Source organism: Microcaecilia unicolor, chromosome 2 (assembly GCF_901765095.1).
Source record: "Microcaecilia unicolor chromosome 2, aMicUni1.1, whole genome shotgun sequence".
NCBI classification, from domain to species: domain Eukaryota; kingdom Metazoa; phylum Chordata; class Amphibia; order Gymnophiona; family Siphonopidae; genus Microcaecilia; species Microcaecilia unicolor.
Window position 1 is genome coordinate 404266675 of NC_044032.1, and position 22817 is coordinate 404289491.

At 41.7% G+C, this 22817-nt stretch overlaps 1 protein-coding gene across 4 annotated transcripts in view; it reads left to right on the forward strand.

Moving 5' to 3' along the window:
- Nucleotides 1–22817, forward strand: part of USO1 (USO1 vesicle transport factor) — a 193036-nt gene that overhangs the window by 116557 nt on the left and 53662 nt on the right. For 2 of the 4 annotated variants that reach the window (XM_030190659.1, XM_030190660.1), the window contains 3 exons: nt 1242–1262; nt 14109–14219; nt 21921–22039. In XM_030190659.1, the coding sequence (XP_030046519.1) occupies nt 1242–1262; nt 14109–14219; nt 21921–22039 (251 nt within the window). The remainder of the gene's footprint in view (nt 1–1241; nt 1263–14108; nt 14220–21920; nt 22040–22817) is intronic. The other 2 variants (XM_030190661.1, XM_030190662.1) reach the window with 1 other exon arrangement.

The following is a 22817-nucleotide window of genomic DNA, read 5'->3' on the forward strand; positions in this document are numbered from 1 at the left end:
AGCCTAATCTTAAAACTACAGTATGTCTGGCTCATGCCTTGTCCATAATAGTATACAGATGTGCTAGCATTAACAATCCATCACTCACAAGGGGTCAAAGAAAGTTTCTCTCTCTGACCTTTCTACCCTTTAGCTTAGCCAAAGCTTCTAAGTAATTAAATCCAGCTGGCATTCCTTCACTTGCAGGGTGAAAAGTTGAAATAGTATTTGACCACCTTTAAACAGAATTAACACTTAATATAATTTCTTATATATGTATAATTATGCCCATGCTGTCTCAATCACAGTGATGTATGGATTTTAAGGCCCCAAGTATAATTTGAAAAAGAGTGGCGTGTTTTGCCCCATTTTTCCTTTTTCGCTTCTTAGGTAGGGGTAATTATTCATGTTTTTGATCAGTTGACTCAAATATCCAGTTTGACTTTGCTTATTAGATTGAAGAACTGCAGTCCTCAGCAGGCAAAATGTTAAAAAACCAGGACAGGATAAAATCTTTCCCATAACATAGGGGAATATTCTTTTTGTGTAAGTGTCTCCAAAGAGGTTTTGTTTTGCATAGAATGTGGTAGTAATGAACCCCTGTTCTGTGGTTTGCCAGGTTGTAGTTTTTTGAAAGCTGGAGAGCAAGAGTTGACTATGCAGCCTATATTTTAAAGAGGTCCTTTGCACAGAGGGTGGGCTTTCAGACTGATCTGAGAGTAGCAGTTAGCACTGTCCATGGGCATACATGTCTGTACACAGTAATTATGATAATACAGTGTTACATTCTGGGCATATAGTCATTTAAAACAATTAACTTGTTATATAGCATGCCTACTTTTAAAAAGTCTGTTTGCAAAAGTAGGTGTAAAATGGTCTCCAAATTGTAAATTAAAGAAGGGAAGGGAAATGGGACTTGATATACTGCCTTTCTGAGGTTTTTGCAACTACATTCAAAGCGGTTTACATATATTCAGGTATTTATTTTGTACCTGGAGCAATGGAGGGTTAAGTGACTTGCCCAGAGTCACAAGGAGCTGCAGTGGGAATTGAACCCAGTTCCCCAGGATCAAAGTCCACTGCACTAATCACTAGGCTACTCCTCTACTAACAGATTTGTTAGCACACTCACTTTTTCTGTACTGAGACTTTACCTTTGGTAGTGGATTTTGAGGGGAGGGATGTTTTTAAAAAAAGGTTTGTCTTCTAAAATGATTTTCTTCATGACATATTCAATTGAACTTTCAATGTATGATTTTCAGGGTGATAAGATCAACAGACGGGTATGTATCTTTTGGCAATGCTTAGGTGTTTTCTGGCATAAGATGGCTTTTTCCTTCACTTTCAGGTCTTGGGTGTTTGCTTATTTTTAACAGCTTTGAAATGATGTTACTCATTCTGCATTTCACTTTGCTGCCAGTTTATCTTCTGCCCTTTCCCATCCCCTTTTCCCCCAGCTCACACCATGGTACTTTTTGTGGATCCTGTAGGATTTGAGGGGAAAACTGCAAGGCTTGAGACTCTTGGATCAGGCAGGTGCTGCTTCTTGCTTTCCATCAGGTGGCAGCCTTTACCCATCACTCTGAATTCTTGCAGATACCTTTTATGCCAAAAAAAAAAATCATTTTTGTATAATATCCTGTATCTTTTTTTCTTCAAATGTAATATTTTTGAAAACTGAACATTGTTACTAAGATAAAACGTATGTTTTTAAATCTAGTCTTGCAAATAGCTCAGATATGTAATGTAAGTATTCTGCAAAATATCCCTTTAAGAGTTTTTTTTGTGGAGCCGTTTTTTAGGAGTTCATTTGATCAGACCTTTTAAATGAGTAGTACACAAAATAGCTTTTCTGTAGCTTGATTTCAAGTAAATAGGGAAAGTGTAACAAAAATAATAGAATGCAGCCACCGTGGCCTGATATTTTACTTTAATACCAGTAACCCACAGGGAGGGGGTATAATATTGTAGTACTAAAAACAATAGCAGAAACATCAGATTTTTCACAGATATACTTTAATATCTATACAATGTTTTAATAGGTCATCAGCTTCTCACTCAATTCCATATATATATATATATATATATATATATACACACTAGTAAAAAGGCCCGTTTCTGTATGAAATGAAACGGGCGCTAGCAAGATTGTCCCCCCCTCGCTGTTTTCCTCTGTCCCCTCCGAGTCCTATGCCACCCTCTCTCCCCTCCAAGTTCCACGGCCCCCTTTCCTGTCGTCCGATTTGCAGGCCGTCCTCCCTCCCCTCTCCCACTCCGCTGCAACTCACCACTTTGTGCATAAGTTTTCAGGTGTTCTCCAGGGCCTTGTGGTCGACTGCCACCTGCCTGTGGTGGCCCACTACCTTCAGGTCATGTTGTGGCTTGTTGGCAATAGTGAAGTGTTTTTGTGTGTGTGATAGATATTGTGTTTTTGTTGTCAGAATGTTGTTTGAGGGGTGGGAAAGGGAGGGGTGGGCGGGGTAGGCTAGTTGGGAGGGTGTGATGGTGTGTGTGAGTGAGAATGTTAGGGGGAAGGGGTGTGGGATGGTGAACTGTGAGGGAGTGGCGAGGGAGTTTTGAAGGGGGGGCTGCGTTCCTGTGGTGATGGGTTGAAAGTGAGGGATCCTTCAGTCGTGTGTTTGGTGGCTACCAGTAGGTTTTTTGTTTTGTGTGTGCTAGAGAGTGTGTGTGTGTGAATGTTTGGGGGGGGGGGGGGGCGGATGGCGAACTGTGAGGGAGTGGCTGTGGGCTTGGAGGGGGGTGCAAATGAAACAGCTTCACAGTTGTTACAGATGGAGCAATATAAAGAACGACAACCTGGATGCAGCAGCTCATACGTTTGGTTGCTTTATGTTGAGTGTATAGCAATGACAGCTGCGCGGGACAGTGGAAATAGAGATCAACCAAATTGGCTTCTTTGCTTACAGGGAACTAAATAGGCTCACCTGTTTGTGGTGGGAGGAGCTGTGAACATGCTGTAGCTTTCTTAGTGTAGTAGTCGGTTGGACTCGGAGGGGGCGGGGTGGGAGGTGCAGCGACGGTGGGGGCTTGGAGGGGGTTCAGGGGCTTTGAAGAGGGGTCAGTGTTGCTTGGGGGGGGGGGGGTCGGCCGCTCATAGTGCCTTTCACCTCCGTGTGAAGGCACTGCAGCAGAGGCAACAGTTGATCGTTTCCCCTCGGGTCTCCCTCCTTCCCTCCCTGTCCCGCCCTTGTCTGAGTAAATTCTGCGAGGACGGGACACAGGGAGGGAAGGAGGGAGGGCCGAAGGGAAAGGATCATCTGCTGCCTGCTGCAGCGCCCTTCACTCTGAGGTGAGAGGCGCTGTGAGGGGGGGCGAGTGAAGGAGGGAGCGACGGCGAGATGGACGGGGCATGTTGTGACGCGAGGGCGGGGCACACAGTCTGTGGCAAACCGGATATCTCGCCCCCTTCAAGTTTCCGGTGAGGCTTCATTAGAACGTTGGGGTTGCCTTTTATATAGAGATATATATATATGTATGTGGAATTGAGTGAGAAGCTGATGACCTATTAAAACATTGTATGTATATATATATATATATATATATATATATAGATATAGAGAGAGAGAGAAAGAAAGAGAAATATTTACCAATGAAATAAGTAATCCCTTTGTACCAGAACTGTGTTTATATTCATAAGATGGTGAACAAATAGACAAATGTTTTGTCAGCTGTCACATAAGGAAGTTGTGAGCTTTTACTTGGTATCTAAAATGTATTTGTTTGAATGCCATTGAAATGAGTAGACGACCGTATGCTGCCAGTTTGTTAGACACATTGAGGTTCAATGGCATCCAACACAAAGATGCTTGCAGGTAGTTTAGAACATTACCCCAGTCTTCTGTACCTTTTCCTGTGGCAGGCAAACACTCAAGTAGATTTATTCCCAAATTTTAACTGGGAACTTAAAAATGTGATGGAGTAATATTGTTGTATGATTTGTCCTGTAGCTCTCTATCTCCTCCTCTAACTACTGGAGCCACTCCTGTGCTAGCCATAGCTTTCAGAGTAATAACGCTGCAAGACTAACTCCTTGTCAGCCTGAAAGGTGGATAATCTGTAAATAGTGTGGGGAAAAATGTTAGACTGATACTGGACTATTTGCAACATAGATTTAAAAAAATACATTTCAGATCACACATCACTTTAGTGGGACACTGTTTGCTTTCCTGCAAGTTTTCCTTTCAGTAGCCTTTGAAGGTGGACAAATAATACAGAGGGGCAGGAGCACTAAGGGTACAAAATAGAAGAAAACACTTAGTATGTCTGACCCTTAAAGTATTATTTCTTTGAGTTGCTGGTTTGCTTAATAAAGAAAATAGGGAACCACAGAGATTGTTTATGTTTGAAGATCAGATTGGGAGGATGGTGAAGTTCTGGACTGAGCATGCAGACTTCATTGACAAGTCAAACTTGGTGGGTAATGTTTTCAGGTACACAGTGGTAGAAATTGAATTTCTTTATAAAATAAGAGTGAAGGTGTTCTCTGACTGAATGAGAACACGTTTTGGAGTGGAAGAGTCTTATTGTCAAATGACTGTCAAAATGTTCAGAACTCAACCACAAATGTTGCAGTGGATATCATTTAAGGTCCTGCACCTGATTTTTTTTATGTTTTTTGTTTTTTTTAAAGAAATATTAAAATCTAAATACGCAAGAGGTATTTTTTTTTCTATGTATGCCTGCCATTTTGGATTTTGTAAGCCATCACACTCAGAAGGGAGAAGGGGGTAACACAGTGATCAGGATTGCCTTTTTATGGTTTAACATGTCTTTCTGATGTAACATAACATAGAAACACAGTGAACCTTAGTCTTCTGACAGAAACAGTCTCTGGGTAAGTTTATTTAGACAAGGGATGGGAAACCTTTTTACACAGAGGGCCTCGTGAATATCAGTACTATCCCTAGAGAGCTGCAATATTATGTAATATCAAAACTGGAAATGCACAGAGCTCCATTAACTTTCTGTGATAAATAAGTACAGATTTGTGACCCTTTTTGAGAAAAGGTGATAGTCTCCGTAAACAAAAAAATAAGGTTTTAATGAATTCTGTTAGAGCAAACAGTCCAAACCCCATCCCTTTATGTGAAAAAAAAGTTACAGAAGTTCAAATGTGACTGCATAAATAGTAATTTTGAGAAATTGGGTGTTAAAGTTTAGAAGTGTTTGAAACACATCCATTTTCTACTGAAAAATTTCATATGCTAGTGTGATATATCAAATTAAAGAATAATCTCTCCTGTTTTTGTAAATGTACAACACTAAGCGGCCCTTTTACAAAGGCGTGGCAAGCCCACCGCCGCCTTGCCGTACTCCAATTCAGCACTACCACCGGCTATTGCAGGAGCCTGGCGATTGTGCCTGCCCCCACCATGTGCCATTTCCGTAGCTCCAAAAGTACTTTTTTAGTGCCGGAGCCTTACCCAATGGTAATCGGGCAGGCCTATGCACTGCCTGGATACCGTCAGGTTAGCACGGGAGCCCTTACTGCCTCCTAAATAGGTGGCATTAAGGGCTCCCCCCGCGAAATGGCTCTGCGGCAAGTGGTTTACTTACCACGCGGCCATTTCCTTAAAAAAAAAATCCTTTTAACTGCTGCGGTAAAAGGGGGCCTCGGCACACGGCAAATGTACATGCCGACTGTAGGGCCCCTTTTACTGCAGCTTGGTAAAAGGAGCCCTAAATGGGGAAAAATTTGCATCAGAAGTTACATGCATTAGTTTGTCACCCTTCATCATCTAAGACACCGAAATTAAGTAAAAGATGGCAACATAACAATTTTGTAAGAAAACTAAATTCAGCTCAAAAGAGATAGCTGAGAGGGGATATGATTGAGGTCTACAGAATCCTGAGTGGTGTGGTGTGGGTGGAGGTGAATTGATTTTTCACTCATTCAGAAAGTGCAAAGACTAGGGGAACTCGGTGAAATTCCATGGAAATACTTAAAAAAAGAAAAGGAAATATTTTTTGCATTCAGTGAATAGTTGTGGTAACAACGGTTTTGCACCTGGGTTAAAAAAAAGGCTTGGACAAGTTCCTGGAGGAAAGTCTGTTATTGAGATGAACATGGGGGAAGCCACTGCTTGCCCTGGGATTGGTAGCATGGAATGGTGCTAATAATTGGATTTCTGCCAGGTACTTGTGACCTGGATTGGCCACTGCTGGAAGTAGGATACTGGGCTAGATGGACCATTGGTCTGACCTAGTATGGCTATTCTTATGTTTTTAACTAAACTGTATGCTGTCAAGTATTTACAATTCAGCATATCAGTTTTTATTGGGGGGTTTTTTGTTGATCATGACTTCAGATACAATTTTTCTGGGACTTTTACATCCATGTTTCTTTCCACCCGGTAATTGAACCTTCCTTAGCATCAGCAACAGATGAATCCAGAAACCTTTTGGGTTGTGACCATCTACCAGCAGGTGGAGATAGAGAGCGCTGAATTGCTCTGTCTTATAGGATGGGATGCTCCTTGGTCAGTCAGTATTCTCTATCTCCAGCAGGTGGATGGACAGTGTCTCTCACACTCCTGGCCTCATCTGTTAACACCACCTTTTCTGGGTCTCTCAATTCAGTAGAGTCATGGTGTGGTATCGAGGGGTTACACCTGGTCACCCCAGGTCTCATCCCCACCCTTCTGCCTTCTCCAGCCCTCTCTCCGTTCTCCTTCCTCACTGTAGGGAACAGTGCTCCCTGGAACAAAAAAAAACAAACCAAAATGCACAGCTCAGTGTGAAGCAGCCAGTTTCTGCACAGTATTTGGGCTGTCAGCAGTCCTTGTTTGGCTGCAGGAGAGATACTGGGTTTCCCCAGTATAAGGGCTCATTGTGGAGAGAGAGTTTGAGCACCCCAGGCAGCGACAGGTTCGGTGGCAGGGCTCCTGAGGTCTTTATGGGGGTGAGTGTGCCTTTGTTTTTCTTCCTTGCTGTGGTACTGGTTTCCTTTGTCCTTTTCAGCGTATGGCTGTAAGGGATGCAGGGTTAAACCTCATTATACCAGCTGTCTTTAAGTGCTGCTCCTGCTGGAAGATACGGAGAGCAGCGTTGGGTCCCTGTCTGGGAGGGGGGGCTATTTGAGGCCTTGTGTCATGGAGGTGGTCTTGCTGGTGGGAATGCGCCAGTTTCCCCGCATAGGAGCTGTGTGGCTTTTATCCTCATGATCCTCGCTCTATTCCTGCTTTGGCGGCCATTTTGAGCCAACTGCAGCTCTTTCTACAGCAGACCAGAGACCGCGGTTCCAGATCTGTTTTGACTGCTAACAATTTCAAGAGCTGTTTCAGAGTGTTGGAAAGTCCTTCCCCTGGAGGGAAGAGGGGGAGGGGAGGGTCCTCTGGGGCAGTTTCCCTGGGAGTTTCTGTCTTTGGGCATGTTTACTATCTGTTCAGCACAGGCACAGAATTTTGGCCAGGGCTGACTTTGTTGGTCTGCCCTTTGAGTTCTCCTTCCTGCAATGCCTGGCCTGGTTGCCCTTTGGCACAGAGGGCGGATGTTTAGCTCCAGTGTGGAGGGGTGCCTTTCGGAGGGGAGAGAGGTCTGTTCCTTCTGTGGCTATTTTTATGCAAGGGCGGGCAGGTTCTCTTTATTTCTGTGCCTAATCTTTTGACTTTGGCTTCCTTATTCCTCTACTAGCCACTACCAGAAGGCATCCTGGAGCCTGTCTAGGTCTCGAACCCATGTGGGTTATTTTTTTTTTGGCTCAGATGCTGCTTTGGAGGCCAGTCTTGGAGGATACAGCAATCTTTTCTGTCCTATGGCTTCACTTTTCCTCACTTGCAGGCTTTAGTAGCCGCCGTGACACAAGTCCACCTTGCCGGTGACAGGCAGTGAAGCATTGTTGACTGTATGAACTAATGCACAGGCTGCAAGATGGTGACGGATTAGGTAGCGTGAACGGACGCGCCTAAGACTTGGCTCCAGCGAACGCTACTGAGAGTGCCTTACCTTTCTCGAAGATGGGTAAGAGACGGGGCAAAACTCAGGAGATTCCCTCTGTCCCGAGTGGAGTACCCCAGCTACAGCAGACGACGCTGGACCGGTTCGCGATGGTGCCCGGTCTCATGTTGATGTCTACTCCTTCTGCTGGAGCCGACACTTCGGTGCAGGACAGCAGCGTAGACGGGGCTTCCCTCAGCCCCATCGAGCGTATGGCGCCCCCCACAACCCGGAAGGGAGAATTTCCCGACAAGCCCTGCTGCCTTGGCCCCCGAAGGAGATCGAGTGGAGCAGGGAGGGAGTTTGCGGGAGAGGAGAGCTGGAAGCCTGGGGGAACCAGAGGTAACAACTGCTCCTGTTGTCTCATTGAAGACTGTGAGTATTCTGGAACAAGCTTCCAAAGCCCCCCCTACCGGCTTGTATAATGGGAGAGATAGAGAAACCTGCCGTAGTGACTTTGGAGTCACTTTGGGACTTGACTTCAAAGACCCAATCTGCACTACAAAAGCTAATGTTGAGAAATATGGAGACAATAAAGGCTTTGTCAGAGACTGCGCTGATTCAAATAAAATCTTCTGAAAACCAAGCATCTGAAGTTAAAAAAAAAACTGTCTGAAAGACTTGAGAAAACTGAACTTATGGACCATATCTTGGTAAAAGACAAGAATTTTACCCTGAGACGCTTGGAATACCTGGAGAACCAATCTAAGAGATTGACGTTGCGATTTATTAATTTTCCTAAGTCCCCATTGGTTCCTCCAACGCAAATGGTTAAAAAATGTCTATTGGAAGTTCTAGGCATGCCTGAGAATTCATTCCCCCGTTAACCAGAGCTTACTATTTACAGACAGATGCTAGAACATCAGTGAATTTACAAGGGCAGGGTGCAATGAATCTCACTGCATTCCTAGAGTCATCTCTTGAGGTTATAACACAGAAAACTACATTGCTAGTAGCCTTTGCGTTGCAAATGGACAGAGACGCAGTTCTCAGATTCTCGTTAAGACATTTAGATTAGTTATTTATGGGATCAAAAGTGAGAGTTTTCCCGGATTTGTCCAGGGAAACCCAAAAAAGACGCAAAATGTTTTTGTTGCTGCGCCCAAGAGCTTTGGCAATTGGGGCAAATTTTCTTTTGAGATTTCCATGTATTTATAGATTAATTTTGCAGTCTAAACCGTATCAGTTTTTTGACCCAAAACAATTGGAAGATTTCCTTAAAAGCAGAGAAGAGGTCAATGTACAAGTCTAGTCACTTATGCAACGCTGTATAGCAGGCTTTGAGTAACTCACCTGGGAATGTAGCTACCTATTTGATTTAAACTTTGTGAAATGTTTATTTACGCAAAGGAATTTTCTAAATCTTTCTTGGATCATTTCTATGATTATTGTGGTCGTTAGTAAGGAATACTTATATAATGAATATTGTTTTTCTGCATTGTATGCTTTATTATTTCTTTTGGTGTATTATCACTCATAAATATTATGTTTGGTAAAAGCTTAAATAAAGAATTAAAAAAAAAAACTAATGCACAGGCTGAGCTTCTGCTTAGAGCTTTCCTTTGATGTCTAAGTGCTTGCCTTGCATGGGGCTCTATTGTTTCCCTGTTCTTATTTTCCCTTACTTTAGATGCCTTAGAGTCGTCTCAGATTTTTGTCAGAGGGACATTTATTTAAAACAAAATAAAAAAACAAAGGGAAAACGCAATGCCCTGAAAGTTTCCCTCCCTGCAGATGGGGAACTTTTTTGTTGTTGCCAGAACTCTATTTTGGTAGTGCAGGTAGTTTTGGCCTCTTTTTTTTTTTTTTTTTTATTATTAAATTTGTTTATTAATTTTAAACATTACAACAAGAAAATACTTGTTATTGAAATACAGCCATGATTCATAAGAGGAAATTAAACAACATTTAAGGAAATATCGTACAATTATACAGATATACAAATCGTATTCTATCAAATTCCTATAACATAAATTTTTTTGCTTCATTAGACCACATTAAGGTGAGAGAGGGGTCGGTGGAATTTAGAGAGGATTTAAAACAAGTATTTATTAACAAAATTAGGAAAAAAAAAATAGTGGCTTAACATTCCCACGTTATATTTATATCGTTACTGCTGCCTTGAATCAAGAAATGATTTAAGGTGTTCAGGTGAATAAAAGGTGTATTTAATCTGACCCAATTTAACAATGCATTTACATGGAAATGCCAAGAAGAAGTTCCCTCCTATATCAGATGTTTTTGATTTTAAAGCAAGGAAAGCTTTCCTTCTTTATTGGGTAGATTTCGCTACATCAGGGAAAATCTGAACCTTAATTCCCCCAAAACAGGTTTTCAAGTTCTTAAAATAAAGTTTCATTATATTATTCAAATCCTGTTCAAAAATGAATGACACAATTAAAGTGGATATTTCAGTATTTTCATCCAATGTCTGTTCCAGTATTGCTGAAATATTATTTAAGTCCAGATTGACTTCTTGAAGCTCTTGTTTTTTCCCTTTCTCTCCCTTAGGAACAGGAATATAATATAATTTGTTTACTGGCGGAATAGCTTCCAAAGGAATTTGTAAAACTTCGTTCACATATCTTTTGAACATATCATAGGGAGTAATCCCAGGGAGATTAGGGAATTTTAACAAACGTAAATTTAGTCTTTTATTGAAATTCTCAATCTGTTCCATCTTTCTCCGAATGTCTATATTGTCTTTAATCACAGATAATCTAAATTCCTGTAAAGAGTCAACATTCTTTTGAACACTTTGAATTTTTTCAACAGTTTCTTCTTTAATTAAATCCACTTTAGAATTAAGTTCTTGAAATTTACTATTAAAGGCTCTAATTTCACCTGATGTCTGATGTAAAGTTGTATCCATTTCATTCAGTTTCTTCCAAATCATCTCAAGATTTACCTCCGGTTCTTTTCCTGAGGCTCCTGCCTCTGCTCTTAGCGTCTTCCTCAACGTTTCTTGACCCTCACTGGGAGCAGCAGCCAAAACACTTCCGGTAGGCTGCTGCTTCTCAACCAGACTCGTCGATGACGCTGGGCACGGAGGTTTCAGCATTGCTGGTGGTGAAAGAGACACCTCCTCTCCCAGCATGGTCTCCGCCTCTCCCGAGGGCCGCGCAACGGGATCCATGTCTCTGTTTCCGTGGGAAAGTGGCGAGAAGAAGCGCTCGAGCCCCGTGTGGAACGGGGAGGACGTCGAGGTAGGTGGGGGAGCTAACCTCGTAGACCCCTTTCGTTTGGTATGAGGCATCGTCGCGGAAAAAACTTTAGCGCCAAACGGGACCCCAGAGCTGCCTCTCGACGCGTCCTGCTATGCCGCCATCTTGGTTCCGCCCCAGTTTTGGCCTCTTTACCAGAGAGTTTTGTAGGGCTCCCTGTTTCTGTGGGAAGTTTTGCCTCTTGATTTTTTATTTTGGAGGCTCCCACTCTGTTTTCATTTTTGTCCTGGTCTCCATAGTAACCATGGAAGACTGACGTCCTGTTATCTTGGGGGGGGGGGGGGGGGCAGGGTTTCCAGTGCTGTGAGCAACAGAATGTTTTTCTGGAAGGTTGGTGGTTTTCAACCTGTAAGTTCCAACTTCTACACTTCTTTGGGCATAGTATTAGGAGTTGTGGAACTCAGTTTTATTTCTTATGGGACATGTTTTCACTTCTCTCTCCCATGTTGCTTGCCTTGCCACCCAGCTCTTGCTTGGCAGGCTGTGACATCTTCTTTACGCTATAGTGCATTCACTACACTCATCAAGAATACTGAGGGCAACTTCGTTATTGCAAAAATGTTGTCAAATCATCATATCCTATATAATAATTCTCACCTCCAACGTTCTGTGCTTGGGACCGTGGCTCCTTGGCTGGAGGTGGTCTGTGAGGCAGACACGCACTGATGTCAAAACAGCTGATTGTTTCCCTACTCCTCCTACTGCCTCGGAATCAGCTGTCACCCCCCCCCCCCCCGCGCTATGGCCCCCTCAAAACCCACCCCCTCCCGCGAACCTGTCGATCCCCCCCGCCGGAACGCCGAAAACTGCCGCCGCCGTTGTTGTACTACCTTCCCTTCCCGTAGGTTGTTGAATCATCTTAGAAAGTTTAACTCCGTGCGTCTGACGTCAGACGCACGGAGTTAACTTTCTAAGATGATTCAACAACCTACGGGAAGGGAAGGTAGTACAACAACGGTGGCGGCAGTTTTCGGCGTTCCGGCGGGGGGGGGGGGGGGATCGACAGGTTCGCGGGAGGGGGTGGAAGAAAAAAAAAAAAACGCATGTTGGGGGGAGAGAAGAGGGTGGCCAACCACAGCATGGATGCGAGGGGGGGAAAGAGGCCGGCCCAGGCTGGCACATGGGAGAGAGAGGAGCATGGATGCGAGGGGGGGGGGTCATGGAAGGGAGAGAGGGGACTTGCTGGAAAAGGATGAATGGAGGCGGCAGGGGACAGAGGAGCATGGATGGCCATGGATTGGGAGGGCAGGCCTCAGGGAGAGAGGGCAAATGCTGGATAGGGAAAAATGGAGGGGACAGATGGGCATGGATGGATATGGATTGCAGGGCAGGCCTCAGGCAGAGAGGGGAAATGCTGGATAGGGAAAAATGGAGGGGCCAGGTGACAGATGAGCATGGATGGGCATGGATTGGAAGGGCAGGACTCAGGGAGAGGGGAATTGCTGGATAGGGATGAATGGAGGGGACAGATGGGCATGGATGGATATGGATTGCAGGGCAGGCCTCAGGCAGAGAGGGGAAATGCTGGATAGGGAAAAATGGAGGGGCCAGGTGACAGAGGAGCATGGATGGGCATGGATTGGAAGGGCAGGACTCAGGGAGAGGGGAATTGCTGGATAGGGATGAATGGAGGGGACAGATGGGCATGGATGGATATGGATTGCAGGGCAGGCCTCAGGCAGAGAAGGGAATTGCTGGATAGGGATGAATGGAGGGGCCAGGTGACAGAGGAGCATGGATTGGACTCACACTTTCACTCTGACTCTCAAACAGTCACTCTCACATACTCTCCCCCAAACATACACACTCCGAGGAAAACCTTGCTAGCGCCCGTTTCATTTGTGTCAGAAACGGGCCTTTTTTACTAGTGATATATAAATTACAATCTACAAGATCACTTAGAGCCTTAACAATATCATTTTTTGAGTTGCTCACCATTTTGATATAACAATTGTGTTACTTGCCAGATGGCCATCAGGAGTCAAAATTCTAATGCTACAGAGAATCTGTATTTTCTTTAGCATGTGATAGATAGCCAAACAGAGTCGAAACTGTAATAGCGGAGTCTGAAAAGCTATTTTTTTTTTTGCACATGACAGATTTTACTTAATAAAATAAATCAGAGAAATTGGTAGGAAACTGAAAAATTAATTTTTGATAGAAAAAATTACCTCAAAAAGAGGTATGACTAAAGTCATTAACCTAGGGTAGCTTATGGGTTTTGGCCTTTAAAATATTAATAGTGTATCATTATCCTAAAATTGATCAATAAACAATAGATGTTTTGTCTTTATTGGTTTGAGAATTCCATTTAGCTGACAGCAAAGCATGGTGTAGCATACTTCATTTAAGCCTCCGCCAGCCTCTTCTCTAATATCTCTTTTTTGTAGTTTATCAATTGTTAGCAAACTTAAAAGAAACTAATAGAGCATGGGTTACTGCTTTCATTTGTGCTGTACTGCCTGAAATATTGGATTGATTGCTATCCTGGCTTGATTTGATGGCAAGGGATGTGAAACGGATCAATCTGTTAATGATAATTGGAGCCAGTGATCTAAAACCAAAGAATAAGGGAGCCTTAAGCCAGTCCAGTTTCTGCACAAAGCAAATCTCGTTTTTGAAAGATAAGTGAAGTGCTTTTCATTGGTAGAGAAAATGAGCAATATTTTAAATTATACATTAGCACAAAATGTCTGATTTCTTGCAATAACTATTTTCTGGTCTTGAAAATTTGAGTGAGATTGATTTTTGTTAATGTGGCCCATGCAGCAGGCCAGAGCTTTGCAACATTGTCATGAAACCTTATCTCTCCCGTCCTGGAGCTGTTTTATAATCGTGTGAGTGTGTGCATGGGGATTAATTTTTGTTTTTTTTAATGATGTTGATAAAATTGGAGTAACCTTTTAATTCTTAAATGTGACGTTAATGTTGAGTATTTTTGTATTGCAGGGGAGCAAGATACAGACAAGAGTTGGATTATTAATGTTGCTCTGTACCTGGTTGAGCAACTGCCCCATTGCTGTAACCCATTTTCTTCACAATCCATCAAATGTTCCATTTGTATCCTTTTTAATTTTGATAAGTAGTCCAGGGACAGTTTTCTGTAGAGCCTGGTTGATAGCATTACTTGAGGGAAATTGAGGCAGTGAAATGCATTGGTCCTAGTATAATATTGTGTAAGAACATTACATATGAGGAGATAACTCTTCAAAAAACATTTATGCTATTCTATGTTGTTAGTTGAAAGAAGACTGAGGGCCCTGTTTACTAAGCTGCGCTGTAGGCATGCTAATGTTTTTAGCTACTAGAGACACTCATAGGAATATATGGGTGTCTCTAGCATTAGCGCGCACTAAAAACACTAACACGTCATAGTAAATAGAGCCCTGAGTGTTGTGTACTCTACAATATTTGAAGGGTACACACTAGAAATAATTCTTCCAATGAAATAAAAATTTCACAGCTAAGTTTTCATTTTCAGAATCGTTTGGGCTGCTCCACTGACTTTAAGGTAGTGGCCATGTCACTGGGCAGGGCCATTGAGAGGGGGGGGGGGGGGCGGGGGGGCAGAATTCTCCAGGGCCCGGCATCCAAGGGGGGCCCACCCGACGCTAGCATTTCTCTCCTGTTCCTGTTTGCAACAGCGCCACAGAGTACTTCCTTCCTGCTGCATCCAAACAGCCTCTTTGGATGCGGCAGGGAGGAAGGAAGGAAGGACTCTTGCTGCCGTGCACAGGAACAGGAGAGCCATGCTAGTTCTGGGCCCAGGGGAATTTTGCCGTACAGAGTGACAGGAACAGGACAAGTAAGAAGGGGGAGGAGGGTGCAGACCCAGAGAGGGTGTTAGCCCAGGGCCTGGCTTTGTCTCTTGGTGGCCCTGTTGCCGGGATGCAACAGCTTTTTGAGAACTCAGAACCAAGTATAAAGCTCTGAGCATATACAGCTCTTTCCATGTGCAGTGGTCTCCTCAGTTTTGTATTTTCCATTCTGTTGAATGAACATCATACATCAGCTTGCCTGATTTTCAAGAGGTTTAACCTCATGTTTTCTGTTTTCATTCCTTTTTTCCTATTAACAAAAAGTTTATTTTAATCCCTGTGACATCTTTAAATAAAGTCCTTGTTCCACCCCTGCCCGTAGATTCAGAACTTCAACCCACTCCAGAATTTTTCCTGATAACATTTTATTAAACTCAAGGTATGACCATATAAAAATCGGTATACCATAACACAGCCTAAGTCTGAATCCTCCAGAGCCCAGCTCCAGAACAGTAACTGGACCAAGTAAATATGAATACAGACACGAGTGTATCCATTAATTAAGCTTCTCCTCCCTCCCAGTATCGTTGGTAAGCAATCTCCAGTATATCTCCAAAATACAGTGGCTTGATTGCTGTATTCTGCATCCAAGTTTGATAGTCATACCATTGTTGATTAAATTGTACTGGCTTCCAATGAAAGCCTAGGCTATTTTTAAACTATTGCATGCACACTGGTATTTCTTATATTGGAATGCCAGGCTTCTCAATATAAGTACAATTTAATTAATTTGCCAGGTAGAAATAGAGTACTTCCAGACACTACTTAGATTTTTATTTTCCAATCCCGAAAAGAGTATTGTACAAAATCCATGCTCACCCTATCTTTTACATATGAGGCGGCTAAATAGTGGAACTTATTACCCTTAGATCTGAGACAAAGGTCTTATTACACATTGTTTCTTAGACCCCTAAAAATATTTCTGTTTCAGAAATTTTGTTTTGCAAAAGATTTATTTTGGAAATATACAAGAGATTGTTCAGATCCTAGGTATTCCTAGCTTCTTATTTGTTAAGCCACACTGAACTTTCCAAGTATGTGTGGGATATAAATGTTTTTATATTATCTTTAAACTTTTCCCACAAACACACCACTGTTCCCTGAGTGCCATTCCCCTCCTAATGAGCTAGACGTTTAACAACAAACTTCTAGCTTTATAGGCTCAAAAATACCTCTCAATCTGTCTTTCCTTCTGGCAATGGCCATTTTCTCTATCATCATTTGAAACAAATGTCTGTTCCACATGTGGAGGTTCATGTTTCTTCCAGTTAAATAAAATGCATTTGACATACCAGCAGGCACATCTTGTGTACAGTTAAAACACCATCCAAATCTGGCAAGTATGAAAAATACTCCCTGCAGAGTAGCCATGTTTTAGCGTTATGCCTACGTCAGGTATATAGGTTTAGGAAAAAAGGATACACTATTCATAAACTATACAAACGTTAAGTCAAATACAGCACCGATTCAAAGCCATATCCCCATTAATGAACTGCAGTATGGTTCCCATTATAGAATTGTCACTAAATGTGCCCCATTGTAAATCAATCAAATTAAAGAGACCTCTATTCAAACTTGCGGAGATTATACATCAACCCTTCTGTAAATATCTCAAACACTATAGCTAAGAATTTTATCTAAAAAAAAATTTCAAAATTAGTCAGTGGCATTTCTCTTCTCTCTCCAATATGTATTCATAACACAACACTATGTGATAAATGTGGATCTTCAGATTTAAACTAGCAGCATACACCTTCTAGGAAACTTGTTCCAGCATTTTTGGTGTTCATTAATCACATCCTCATTGATCCACCATTTTAAATTTTTCTTCAAATCCTAACGATCATGACACTTAGCTTTTAAATAACGTTCAATAACGTTTCTCCTGAGTCAAACACCCACCAACATGGCCAGGTTTCGAAAATCTTCATCAGGGAAGAGGTTCGCATCTGAAAACTTGTAAACGCATATCGAAAAAAATGATCATTACATATTTGTAAAAAATCTAAAATAAGAAAGTAAAAAAAAGTTTTTTAGGGGAACAAGATGGAGTTTTTGAAAAAATAGATCGTTAGGATTTGAAGAAAAATTTAAAATGGTGGATCAATGAGGATGTGATTAATGAACACCAAAAATGCTGGAACAAGTTTCCTAGAAGGTGTATGTTGCTAGTTTAAATCTGAAGATCCACATTTATCACATAGTGTTGTGTTATGAATACATATTGGAGAGAGAAGAGAAATGCCACTGACTAATTTTGAAAATTTTTTAAAATAAAATTCTTAGCTATAGTGTTTGAGATATTTACAGAAGGGCCATTGTAAATCAAGGCATCGATTGAATTGACGCCATATAGCTGCCTAAAATACGGCAAGTTCTGTCAGCATTTACAGTTATTGTTAGCAGGATTTTAGAAATCTACATGTACAAGAAAGAGCCGCGTGACAACTCTTGATTTTTTTTTTTCTTGTTGAAGTGATGTTAGACATCACAGAAGTTAACACAATTGCCCCCACATTCATGGATGGCCATCCCAGGTGCTGTGGTGCAGGAGCAAAAGCCAACTTGGTGAATTGTCTTAATAGACACGTGTTTCTATTGTAAAATGAAATCTACAGATGCACATTTTGACCTTCTCAATCCATGCCCTCATAACAACCCCCACATCGCCACATTTAAATAGCGGCTTTCTAAAATCATGATTTACTTTTGTGTGCTATTTCCCTGTGTAAATGCTGCTTTTTACACTTGGAGATGCTTCTAAAATGACCTCTTAAATATCTCAGTTCATGATTATAGCAGATGCTCAGACAGTGGACAGATCTACAGATAGTTTGCTGTACAAAAAATAGAAAAGAATTTATGATTTTTTAAAGGGGGGGGGGGAGTGTGATGTTTTGTCTGTTATTGCCTGTTAGAAATCAGAATGGTCACCACCTAAAGTAGAAAAATGAGCAATGAGAGGCTGCAGCAGGAAGGGCCTTCTACAAAAACTAAACAGAGAATATACTCTGGCTTTGGAATAGTGTCCTTGTGTTACTGCACAAGCTTACATACTGCTGGACTTATCCTGTTGTTGAGGTTTTATTATGATTTGCTTGATGAATCTATTCATGTTGGAGCATTGTTGATGCTTCTGTTATTTGACACTAGAAAATATGGATGAGAGTTAAAAATTTGTTAATTTTGAAATAATTAAAGTCCCACTTGCATAGGTACTTCAGAATTGAACCTTCAGTTTGGGACATCCTCATTTTCGCTGGTATTTTACAAAAGGTTTTGTCAGATGCAGAGCCTTTTGCAAGTATGCCAGCATGTTCACTGGAGCTGCAGTTTAACAGATCTGCATTTAGAAAAAAAAGGTTGGCATTACTTGATAGGTGCAGGTATTTCAGCTGATAGCGAAATTTGTGTAGGTAGACCTGCATTCTTATTGTAAAATTTCAAATATGCATTAAAATTTTTGGCCACCCTAAATATATCCAGACAGCCTCTTGAAATCTGTGTCCTATCTCCATGTGTAAATAGTGGCTTTCGGATATTGATATATACACACGCATCTAATCTACATGTACAGATGCTGCCATTTACATGTGGATGTATTTTTATATTTGAACAGATAATAATAAACACCAGACCAAACAAAGAAGCGGCAATACATGCTGTTATCAAACTCTATACAAAGTGTTTCACTTGGTCTTTACATCATAAAACTTTTACCTACTTATTATCCCAAAACTAAGCTAATCCCACAGTGAATTCCTGAGAAGGAAAGTTTTGTTTCTTACAGCCTTCCGCTCTAATATCTGCGCACCCTTCTCTCCCCAGCACCCCTATCTCTCCCCTCCTAATATGCCCACCTCCACTCTCCTGATAAGAATCCCAAAGTGCTTGTGGAGGGGCTTTAAACATGGCACTGCTGCTTGAATCTTGAATACTATATTTTGATTAGTTTTGAAAATTTCATATTTCCAGAATGTTACTGTCTAGCTTGCTGCAACAAAAAAAATTTCCTTCCATTCTTATCTTCTCCCTCAAGGCAAATCTGGTTGTTTAAGAGTAAATACTCCCATCTGACAGTCATGATGCCCCTGAGTGTAGTTGTGAGCTGAGGCTCTCTGAGAATACCGTTGAAGTAATCCATCAAATTTTATGAGTAGGAGTGAGACAGATCTTCTTACAGTGGCACCTTATCTGCATAGAAAGCAACTTTGGAAGCAGTTTTTTGAGGAATCAATAACTGCTTCTCTTGGTCACTGCTATCTAGAGTAGAGAAATTGGGGAAAAAATTGGAGAGAGGTCTTGCAGGACTCTTAAGTGGGACACTTGCCAATGTATTTAACAAACAATACTGAATGACTTCAGGATTTCACAGAAGGATTCCTCTTCTTTTTTTTTTTTTTTTTCTTGTGGGAAAGGACCTCAAGTGTAAGAATAAAAAATAAACGTGTGAAAAGTTTTATATTTCAAAGGTAAAATCAATTTATGTTCTACTAAGAATTGTTTTAAAGTTCTTAACCAACGACCCTGGGCCCAAGCATTGGTCAATGTTCTGCTGTCTCAGAGATTGGATATCCAGAGGGGCACGCGTCAGACATGCCCCTTATCTCTCACCTTGTTCATTTTAGGGATAGAGCCTTTAGCTTTCTCCTTATTGGAAGTGCAGGAGATCTCTGGTATAGCATAGGACATAGAGAGTTTAAATTGGCCCTTTTCGCGGATGATATCTTGATGGCGTTGACATGCCTTCCGTAATCCTTATCGTGTGCGTTTTGGACACTTCAGGAACTATCTCAGGCCTCTGGCTCAATCATGATAAGTCAGAGGCACTCCCTATATGGGGGAACCTCCGCAGGACTTGGCCTGAGACCTTCCCGTTTTGGTGGGCGGGCCTTATGCTCAAATATCTTGGTTTGCAGATTTCAGGGAATTTGTCCCACTTATGTCACTGTAACGTCCCCCCCCCTTGTTGAAACATACTAAATCTTTACTGAACCGTTCAACGTTCTTGCTACTATCTCTGGGGGGCTGTATACACCTTTTAAATATGGTACTCCAGCCTAAATGGATTTACCCTTTGCAGCATCTACCCATTATTCTAAAACCGAAAGATCTTGCTTATTGGAATAGACTAGTCTGGAAATTTATCTGGGCAGGTAAGTGATCTCATACCTCTTTGCATCAGTTACAGTTTGCCCATTGTGAGGGGGACTTAGGTCTTCCCAATTTAAGGGCCAATAATATTGCTTGTCGTCTTATTATGCTAGAGAATTGGGTATTTCAAACAACAGAGCATTGTGATGTGACTTTTGAACAGGAAATAGGGAAGCCCCTTTACTTGGCATACATTTTGCATGCAAAAGCAGGGGCCCTTCAGAAATCGATAAAACAGTACATCTTAATATGTCCAGTTCGCTGGCCGTGGAGACTTTTTTACAAGTGGTTTGGCCTCCATATTTGCTACTCCCGATACTTAACCCTGATGGACAGTATGGACTTTCCTACAGGGTTGTGGTCCAATTCTTATACCTGGGCTGAGCGGGGATTGATCTTGGATAGGGATGTGGTGGAAGAGGATGAACCTAAATTTTTGCCCTATGGTTGTCTTCGCTGGAGATTTGATCTGATTCCATGTGATTGGTATCCTTATTGCCAGCTTCATCACTATATACATTCCTTATTGAGATCCTCCCCTGTTGATTTTCAGGAATCCCGTTTTGATGAAAAATAGCCTTTGCCAGCATTAGCCTTTGCCAGCAGTTCATGGAGAGTTATTGTGTCATTATTATGAAACTTTAAACAACCCTTTGGACGGTCCCCTTTGCAACATGTTATAGATATATGGATCTGAGATTTTGGTGCATATTCTGTTGAAGACTTACTGAGAAGCCTGCATGAGGGCTCTAGGCTGGCTGAAAGTGCCCAGCTGCAGGAGTTGCATTATACATTTTTGATTCAGCTTTATATTCATCCCTCTCGAGCACGTAAGATGGGCCTCCCCTCAGATGAGGCCCGTCTTAAATGTGGCCAGAAAGATGCTTCCTATAAACATTGTGTGGGACTGTGCACTTATACATAAATTTTGTGGGATGTTTGGACTTTTCTAAGTTCTATTTATAATCAGAGTTGAGCAGCCCCTACGTCTTGCCCCATCCTTGGCCACCTTTAAATCTAGACTGAAAGCCCACCTCTTTAACATTGCTTTTGACTCGTAACCACTTGTAACCACTCGCCTCCACCTACCCTCCTCTCTTCCTTCCCGTTCACATTAATTGATTTGATTTGCTTACTTGATTTATTTTTTGTCTATTAGATTGTAAGCTCTTTGAGCAGGGACTGTCTTCTATGTTTGTGCAGCGCTGCGTACGCCTTGTAGCGCTATAGAAATGCTAAATAGTAGTAGTAGTAGTAGTAGCAACTCCACAAATGTGCCTTTTGGATAGCATGCAGGACATTGATGACAGCATCCGGGTGTCCAGCTTATTTGTCTTAATAGCTAAGTGATGTATATTATTACAGTGGACTCACGCTATCCCTCCCTCTTTGACCTTGTGGAGGAATCAAATGTATATCTTGTTGACTATAGAGCACCTTTCACTGATCACCTGTGGCTGCAAAGCAGAGAAGCAGTTTCTGAAAATGTGGACTCCTTATAGTAACACTTTTGCGCCACATATCCGCTCTTCCTTATTGAATACTGTATGCCTTTGACTCATTAACTCCTCAGGATCAACAGCCTTATTATGCACTCTTTGTTGTGGGAAAAGTTTGGGTAAGGGTGGGAGATAGTGGGGGTTAGAAGTTGTGGGTTTGGGAACTGAGGGGAGGATGATGGATTTGTTGAAAACTGTTCATTGCCCTGTTTTCTCTGCTTTTTGTTGTTTTCTTTGTGGATAATGAAGATAAAGATATTTCAACATAAAGTTCTTAACAAGAATTTCAGCTTACAGCACAAATATCAGAAAATCTTGGAGAAGAGGAGCAGTTAGTCCAAGGCTTGTGTGCACTTCTTCTGGGCATCTGCATATACAACAATGATAATTCACTTGAAAATTATACCAAGTAAGAATTAATCATCAGAGTCTTTGCTTTAGAACCATAGTAAAATTGCATATTATACTTTCAAGACTGGTATAGGTAAATAAATATTGACTAAAACAATAAATGGGAAAAACTGCCATAAGCTATAAACTTGTCAAGAACAATATCAAAGAAAATACACCTAAGGCACATCTTAACTAAAGAGTAAAAATCCCCAGGAGTCCATGACATGCACTACCACTGTCACTATTTTGCACTGTGTAAGTGACTGTGGTTGCTGCCTATGTGACTCCAGTTTCTTTTATTGGTCAAAAAAACTCCTGTTTGTTGTTTATGCTTAACGTTTACTTTTATGTGCAGTGTATATTGAGCAAATAATTTAGTATTGAAGAGCACTTGTCTTTAAATTGTATGCAAAGTCCCAATGGTGGTTACCATTTCACCTTCTGGCTTCATCGGTACAATATTGATCATATGTGCTCAATTCCTAAAAATACAAAAACAATCAGTGTCAATAAATTTCGCAAAACAAATCAAGCTGTTAGTACTTAAGTCACATCTTACCGAACTATACAGGCTTAGAAACATGATGGCAGATAAGGGCCAAAAGGCCCATCCAGTCTGCCCATCCTCAGTAACCACTATCCACTCCTTTCCCTAAGAGATCCCATGTGCCTGCCCATGCTTTCTTAAATTCAGATACAGTCTTTGTCTTCATGACCTCCATGGCTATTCCACGCGTCATCCAATCTTTCTGTGAAAAAATATTTTCTTAGATTATTCCTGAGCCTATAACCTT